The sequence below is a fragment of the Lolium perenne genome, chromosome 5 (genome assembly GCF_019359855.2).
Source record: "Lolium perenne isolate Kyuss_39 chromosome 5, Kyuss_2.0, whole genome shotgun sequence".
NCBI classification, from domain to species: Eukaryota; Viridiplantae; Streptophyta; class Magnoliopsida; order Poales; family Poaceae; genus Lolium; species Lolium perenne.
The window spans coordinates 235707205-235715437 of NC_067248.2; the positions used below are offsets into that span (position 1 = coordinate 235707205).

Genomic DNA, 8233 nt, shown 5'->3' on the forward strand with positions numbered 1-8233 from the left:
GCCCTGGCCCATCTCGCTCCACCCCGCCGGCCAGCCTTTCTCCCCGTCCACCGCGACGCGGCCGCACCTCCACCCCACGGTGACGCCGCCCCTGCACTTCCACCCCACCCCACCGCGACGCCGCCACCCTCCATCTCACCCCCATCGCGACGCCGCCATCGGCCCAGCACCTGCACCTCCACCCTTCGTCCTCTATTTCTAGTTTAGAGGATCTCCCTAAAAGAAAGGTTTATAGAGGATCGTATAGACGTGCTACTAGAGATGCTATACAGGTATTTCCCCTCTCCCCTCGAAGTCCTGAGCATCACCATACCGGTGATTATTCTTATACATTGCAGGTTGCCTAATTTGTCTGAATTTCACAAGTTGTATGTTAATTTACAGCTTACCTTTGTCATCTTTATTATCCACTCCCACTGTTTCATACTATAAGACGTTTTGGCAAACCAAATTAGTTTGCCAAAACGTTTTATAATATGGGACATACTGCTACTGCTACTAACAAACATTTGCGTTGACACATAGAAATTTAATGGTCCTCTTATCATTCTTGCACTAAGCCTGATATGACCTTCAGTTCAGTATTCTGCTTGTCTTTCCACGAGAATAAACATCAATATATTGAACAAGTACATATCTCTAGCAAGCACCGCAGAGATCGCGTGCCCGATCCAGGCGAGAGTGCTGCGCTTGACAGTTCACGCCACGTATGGCGAGCAACCACATGGCTTTCGAACCCTCTGGAGTGGTAAAGTGAAGCTGCGCTGAAGCGATGCAGTTCGAGCAAATCAACGACAAGGTGATTTGTCGCTCTCTCTCTCTCTCTCTCTCTCTCTCTCTCTCTCTCTCTCTCTCTCTCTCTCGATGTAGCCATGCTGAACAAATTTGGATTGTCTTGGTTGCATAGACATATTTTGTTGGTGCACCATGTACATTGTTTTGCACGGCAATTTTCATAGATTTTCATCTCTGCAGGACTACCAGTACCAGCATATGGGCCACCGAAATAGCCAATCCTGTAAATGCTGGACACAAATACTTGATACTTGCTTAAACAGTTTTTCTTCTGTTGAAATCTGGTCAAAGAAATTAACGTTTGAAATTCTCTGAACTGGAGGGATTCGCCTCCCTGTTTGTGAGTTAAAATACCTAAACCACAGTGGATGTTAAGAAAGGGACTTGGTGTTGTTCTTAGAAACATTGAGCATTGAGTCACATTCTGAAAACTTCGGAAAGTTGACATTGTGTATTGGCCTCTCGGCTCATGAGTTATTTTTCTCTGATATACCTTCTCAGAGTATTGTTGTAATATAAATCTCTCTATCCTCTGTCACAATGAGTGCTTTGATTGTTTTACTATTCAGCTCCTAGAGCAATGCTCTGTCTTTTCACCGGGTTGTAAGTCACACTCAACATCCTACCAAGGAACATCCTGGTGACCACCAGGAAGTGAAGTGCGCCAATCACACTAATCATAGAAGAACTTATGTTTTCACGGAAATTTCTTCATGTTATATGAAAATAACTATGATTCGGCATCCATTTGGTATTTTGAAGTTGGAGTAGCTATATTTGAGAGAGTCGGATCATATATTTTTTATCTTTCTAAAACTAGGTTTCGTAGTACGGGCTTTGAAGAGCAGTCCAGAATCCAAAGCCTTTAAGAAAAATAAATGAACAGCGACGCCACTTGACACAGAATGCATTACTCGCCGTAGAACCGTCCCCTAGCAAATAAAACAGTTTCATAAAACGGACAAACCACTGTGTGCTCCAGCTTGGCAAAAGTTGTCCTTATTCATCCACGTGGCGCACCAGCTAGTGGACAGCCTTAGTGGCCATAGTGCAAAATATCATATAGTGGTATCATCCATATGATACAAGTATGATACTACCTCTATAGTGGTTAGTATCATCTAGTAGTATCATAATCTCATGATATTTAATTATTTGTAGAATCTCAATGCAATTGTGTGTATAGGATTTATTTAACATTAAATTTTCTAGTTTTACGCGCTATGATACAGTCATACAGTATCATATTATGATACCACTAGCATATCTCTCATCATTAATTATAGTGCAACATCAGATTTTTACCAAGATTGCATGCATGATACTGCTTATCATACTAGCACTATGGCTAGCCTTATGCTGACAAGTGGCATATCAAGTACTGGAGCGTTGCATGGTAAGGCTTGGACTTGGTCAAAGGGACTCCGAGGGACCTGGGCCTATAAATGTTGACCTCGGCACCCTGAGCTGAGCACTTGCACCAACAGCTAACAAACCATCATTGTTGAAAACCAATAATGGCAGCTTCTTTCAGCGAGGAGCTTTTGCAGGCACACGCCGAGCTTTGGAACCACACCTTCAGCTACCTCAAATCCATGGCGCTCGAGTGCGCCATCAAGCTCGGGATTCCCACTGCCATCCACCGCTGCGGTGGTGCCGCCTCGCTGCCTGACCTGCTTGCTACCCTTCCAGTACCAGAGAACAAGAAATCCTACCTACCTCGCCTCATGACGTTCCTTGCCGTATCAGGTATCTTTACTGTTGATTTTCCGACAACAGGGGAGTGTGCAAATGGTGGCGCAGACGGTACCTACCGCCTCACTCCACTGTCTCGCCTCCTCGTGGACGATGACACAGGCGCTGGTGCTGACCGTTGCACGAACTTCTCGCCGTTCGTGCTCTCCCAGACCAACAGGTATCTTGTCACGGCGGCCTTGCACCTCTCCGAGTGGTTCGAGAGCGATGAAGGCTCAGCCTCCGCTGGGACGCCGTTCAAGATGGCGCATGGCACAGACCTGTGGACAATCATGTCCCGTGACCCGACAATAAATCAGGTCTTCAACGCCGGCATGGCATCCGACACCCAGTTCACAATGAATTTCGTCGTCAACAACTGCAGCGAGGTGTTCGACGGGTTAACCTCACTTGTCGACGTCGGCGGCGGGAATGGCACATCGGCGAGGGCGATCGCCAAGGCCTTCCCACACATCAAATGCTCAGTTCTGGATCTTCCCATCGTGATCAATTCCACCCCAGCTGACGGTGTGGTCAAGTACATCGCAGGTGACATGATGAGTCTAATCCCAATGGCTGATGCTGTGTTCCTCAAGGTACAACAATAGTTTCTTTTGGGTGAAAATTTATTATAAACTGTTTAATTTAGTGTGCTGATTGTTTCCCCGCTTAAGTGAAAAAAAAACTGTTGAATTTCGTTGCAGCATGTGCTGCATGATTGGAATGACGAGGTCTGCGTGAAAATCCTGACGGAGTGCAGGAAGGCAATCCCCAAGTCCGGGGGGAAAGTTATCATCATGGACGTCGTCGTCGGGTCTCCTTCTGAAGCCAATTACGAAGGCCAGGTCATGTCCGATCTGCTGATGATGGTAATCACATCAGGCAAGGAGCGTGACGAGCATGAGTGGCGCAAGATATTCATGGACGCTGGGTTCAGTCACTACAAGACGAGGTCCATTGTAGGGTGTTTGTCCATCACCGAGCTGTACCCTTAATTAGCCATGCATGACTACAACAAATATTTGTTGGTCCTGGAAAGTCTGTTGTGCTGGTGTAGGGCCTAAAGTATCTTTATCTGGTAGTGGTAGGAGTTTGTCTGTACCCCTCAAATGGCTTCATCTGTTGCCTAACTGGGTGGAAATTAATAAATCAGATATTTTTAGTGGTTGATCGATATTGTTCTTTGTTTCGGCTCTTCCATGATTTTCTATTTGGGTTAATTATTGGTTTGCCACTACAGCCCGCGCATGACTCAGTTTTGCCACTAGAGCAGAATGGTGCTCAGTTTTGCCACCGCTTCTGGCGCAGCTGCTCTGTCGAGGCCAAACGGCCAGGCTTCAAACGTTTCCGTCTCTTGCCGTTACTGAAAGTGGGACCAGATCTTACAGGTAGGACCGCGCAATGACAAATAGGTGAAGACCGAACTACCTGCTCGCTCCGCCACACGGCAACACACCGATCTGCGCACCCACCACCATCCGCGCCCTGCCGGCACCACTGCGCCGCCACGACTGCGACGCCACCACTGCGCCGCCACGACCTGCGACGCCACCACCTGCGCCACCGCGCGGCCGTCCCGCGTGGACACCTTCTCCACCGCCTCCGGAGCACTCGCTTCGCCCCCACCCTTGCGACGTAGTCGCTCGTTCCGCCACTGCGCCCTCCACCTGCTCGACGCAATGGCTAGTGGCGGCGACGACCTTGGCGAGGCAGGCGTGGGGCCGGAGACCCACCGCGTCCACGACTGGGTTCCCGAGGGGTAAGCCTTGTTCCTATTGAGCTTTCTTGTGTAATGCAATAGTCGATTTGACATGGAGTGCTCATTGCGTTTGATTTTGCTTTTGGTGTGCTCATTGCCTCTCTGTTTTTGGTTGATTAGGATGGAATTGCGGTTTGCTTTCTTGGTGAACATTAGAAGGGAGCGATTCATTGTGGATGCAAAGGATCAAAAGAAATTCCAAGGAGGGTTTGATTATCGGTTGCCAATGGATTGTAATTGGAGTTTTAGACAATTTGGCGAGGTAATTTGCGGCCCATATCCTTGGGGTATGCATGATGAAGTGGAATTCAAATACTACGATGGGGGAATTGATTGGGTGAAAGTTAGTAATGATGAAGAGCTCGCTACCATGTTTGCTAAGCATAAGGAGAAAGAGCAATTTCATGTGAGGCTGCAAAATGATGTGGTTGTGCCGGCAGTTGGAACTTCTCGGACAGATTCATGTCGTCGTAATGGCAGCTCTATCCAGAACAGTTCAGTTAGGGGAGCTTCAGTTAGTGCACGGCGACGTGGTGGCTCGTCAAATATGGGCACCGGCAGTAGGGTCCCAAGAGAAGTGGAGCCTGAATACATCGATGATGAAGAGAGGCTATATTCTGATGTTGTGCAGAATTTACGACGGCCATGTCGGGCTGAAAACTGAGATGAGTGTGACAATGAGGCTTTTGTGATTGATGATGAGGAGGTTGAGGACGAAGACCTTCCAGCTATTGAATGGGACCCTGCAAACTCTCAGATGGAAGAAGGTACCATCTTTGCATCCATGAGTGAGTGTAGAAATGCACTTGTGACATACTGCATCAGGGCAGAGCGTACATTTGAAGTTGACAAGAGCGACAGAGTACGTTACAGAGTGCACTGTCCGACTGAAGATTGTCCATAGAGGATGCACGCGTCTAAAATGCGAAATAGCACGAATGTTCAAGTCAAAGTGAACCCCTTTAGGCACACATGCCTGGAATCAACCCTGAGGAAGGAAACAATCAGTAGAGCCAAGTCAAGATGGGTGGCTGAAGAAGTAAAACGGTGGGTGACAGAAGACCATCAAGTGGGGTACAAAGGAGTTGCAGAAGAAGCTCAAAGAAAAGTTCAAGATAGAGGTACCATACATGAGGGTTTTCAATGGAAAACAACATGCTATGGATTCTATTTATGGTAATTGGCAGGAAAGTTTTAAACTGTTGTATTCATTTAAGGGTGAAGTGGAGAAGACCAGCCCAGGTAGTATTGTAGATATTGATCACCACACCGTGGAGTACACGTTGAGGGGAATGACAATGACCAAAGAGTGCTTTAGAAGGGTTTTTGTCTGCTTTGAGGCTTGTCGCCGGGTTTTTTTGGAAGGCTGCAGGCCCTATTTGGCTATTGATGCTACTTTTCTTACAGGGAGGTTTAAAGGACAGTTAGTAGCAGCTTGTGCAGTTGATGGACACAATTTTGTATTTCCAGTTGCTTATGGCGTGATAGAGGCAGAGTCTGAGGAGAGCTGGACTTGGTTTTTGCAGAATCTGCGCCGGGCTATTGCACATCCCAATGGGTTGGTAATTCATACAGATGCTTGCAAGGGTTTAGAAGTAGCCGTGGACAATGTGTTCCCTGGAGTAGAGCACAGGGAATGCATGCGTCACCTTGCTGCAAATTTTGGGAAGAAATTCAAAGGAAAGGTGTATGCCGACAATTTATGGCCAGCATCTTTGACTTGCAGTGTGAAGAAGCACAACTATCACATGAGGCAGTTATACAAAAATGACAAAGTGAAGGAATATTTGGAAACACACCACTCCAAGTTATGGGCCAGAAGCCAATTCAGTGAAGTGAGCAAAGTTGACTATGTGCATAATAATCTTGCAGAGTCTTTCAACTCAACGATCCGAAAACTAAAGGGTCTTTATTTGGCGGATTTGCTTGACAAGATAAGGGTAGAATACGTGCATAAATTTCTTGTTCGAGCAGGAATAGCCGAGGCAAAATTCATGGGACACATTATAATCCCTTCCGTGATGAATGAATTGAAGCAGAAAACAAGAGGCTTGGAAATGGACATGACTCGTTGCTCAGCTACGACGGCAGAGGTATCATTTTTGGATAAAGAGAAGAGGGAATGGAGATATCCAGTGGATTTAGAAGCTAGAACTTGCAGTTGTAGGCGATGGCAGATAACTGGGTTGCCATGCATTCATGCCTTGTTTTTCATCACTACTCTGTCAGGTCAAGCAGGTAACATACAACAGTATGTGCATGATTACTACTCTGTTGCAAAGTTCAAAGCCACATATGCACATGCCTTACCTGCTTTGGAGGGAAAACAACAATGGGATCCAGTGGACCCTGGTTTTAAGCTTTGCCCTCCAGTTCTGAAGAGAGCAGCAGGTAGACCGAGGAAAAGTAGAATAAGACCTCGCAGCGAAGGAGCTGGACTTGGACCGAGGAGACGTAAGTGCACAAGGTGTGGTGGGTCTGGTCATTTCGCTAAGTACTGTGATAACGCAGTAGATCCAGCGTTCGGAGAGTGTTTTGATGTTTCAAATGATGAGCAAAATGATGATCAAAATGAGGATGCAGTGGAGGCTACAAGTGATGATCCAAGTGATGATCCAATTGATGATCCAATTGATGAGCCACAAAATGATCAAATTGATGACCCAATTGATGAGCCACAAAATGATCAAATTGATGATCCAATTGATGATCCGATTGATGAGCCACAAAATTATCAAAATGATGATCCAATTGATAATGGAAATGATGATCCAATTGATGATCCAATTGAGGAGAAAATTGAGGCTCTAAATGTTGGTGTCCAACCTTCTGTGGTTGTGAGTTCTACTTGGTATGTAAATCTTTCCAATACTAGTGTACATTTATCACTTGACACAATCTTACTGCCCTTTGTTTTGTACAGCTCTGTTGTAGGTTCGAACAAAGTTGTGGCAGTGAGCTCTGAGGTAGTTAAGGTGCCGACAACCAAGAGGAGAAGAAAAGAAGCAATGAGCACAAGGATCACAAGGAGCAAAGTAGTGGCAAGAAGCGCAAGGACCAAGAAGAAGCCGCAACGCTTTGTAGATGATTGAGTGGGAACCAACTAAAGTTCATGAATAATGTTGTATTTGTGTTTGAATGCTGTTGGAATGATTAGAGTACATGTTTGAACTATGTTTGAATGATGTTGGAGTGATGAGATTACATGTTTTGAGGAACTCATGTCAAAAGCACCACGAGCGAGCCTCTCTTCCTCTCCATCTCCAAAGCACCACGCACTCAAGCGAGCCTCTCTGCCTCTCCGAAGATGCAGTACACGGGACCGACCTTCCGCCATCCGCGCACCAGGCCGGAGCTACTCTATCCGGCGGACGTCCTCATCGACAACACGCTCCGTGTGTGGGCAAAGTCGAGGTGGAGGACCGAGATCGAGCTCACTCGAGAGTTCCTCGACGAGGGCTTCTCCCACCTCCCACCGGGCTCGCCCGTCATGTACTACGTCAATGAGTCTCGTGAAGGCGTCGCCCTCAAGCTGCTCACGCTCACCTTCGCCAACCGATTTGACGCGTACGCCCTCCTCGGTAAGGTCTTCTGGTGCGGCTGCGAGTCAATCTTCTTCACCACCTACAACGTATTTACCGATTGCGACGCCATCTTCTCCGGGAAACCTATGCACTGCCTCCCGTACTACAAGTGAAGACGCTGGTGAAGACGGTGGTGCGGCGCAGGTGCTGCGGCAGGTGGTGCGGCCAAGATGTGTTCTCGTCAAGCTCGTCATGTTTTTTAGCTTTACGTTTTCATTTTCTATGTGGTTCCGTGTCGAGTTGTGTCAAGTCGTGTGTCACTGAACTTATCTATCTAGGGTACCCATCTATCTATCTATCTAGGGTATCCATCTATCTATCTAAGTTATTTCCGTATAATGGTGGAACTAAGCATCTTATG

At 46.9% G+C, this 8233-nt stretch overlaps 1 protein-coding gene and 1 long non-coding RNA gene across 3 annotated transcripts; both read left to right on the forward strand.

Moving 5' to 3' along the window:
• On the forward strand, positions 1–1356 carry LOC127302317 (uncharacterized). 2 transcript variants are annotated; one of them, XR_007852818.2, is made up of 3 exons: positions 1–272; positions 644–799; positions 976–1356. It is a non-coding gene; the product is annotated as an uncharacterized lncRNA (long non-coding RNA). The 2 variants fall into 2 exon arrangements; XR_011745683.1 differs by having other exon boundaries at positions 1–799.
• Positions 1357–2127: 771 nt separating this feature from the next.
• On the forward strand, positions 2128–3699 carry LOC127302316 (flavonoid O-methyltransferase-like protein Os11g0303600). The gene is made up of 2 exons (XM_051332743.2): positions 2128–3125; positions 3234–3699. The coding sequence occupies exons 1-2, from the start codon at positions 2313–2315 to the stop codon at positions 3522–3524; spliced, it is 1104 nt and encodes a 367-aa protein (XP_051188703.1). The 5' UTR covers positions 2128–2312; the 3' UTR covers positions 3525–3699.
• Positions 3700–8233: the final 4534 nt, after the last annotated feature.

Excerpts from the sequence above, each read along its gene's own strand:
- LOC127302316 (XM_051332743.2), top strand. The coding sequence starts at position 2,313 with ATGGCAGCTTCTTTCAGCGAGGAGCTTTTGCAGGCACACGCCGAGCTT. Across the intron at positions 3,126-3,233 it reads CTGATGCTGTGTTCCTCAAG|CATGTGCTGCATGATTGGAA; the intron begins GTACAACAATAG and ends ATTTCGTTGCAG.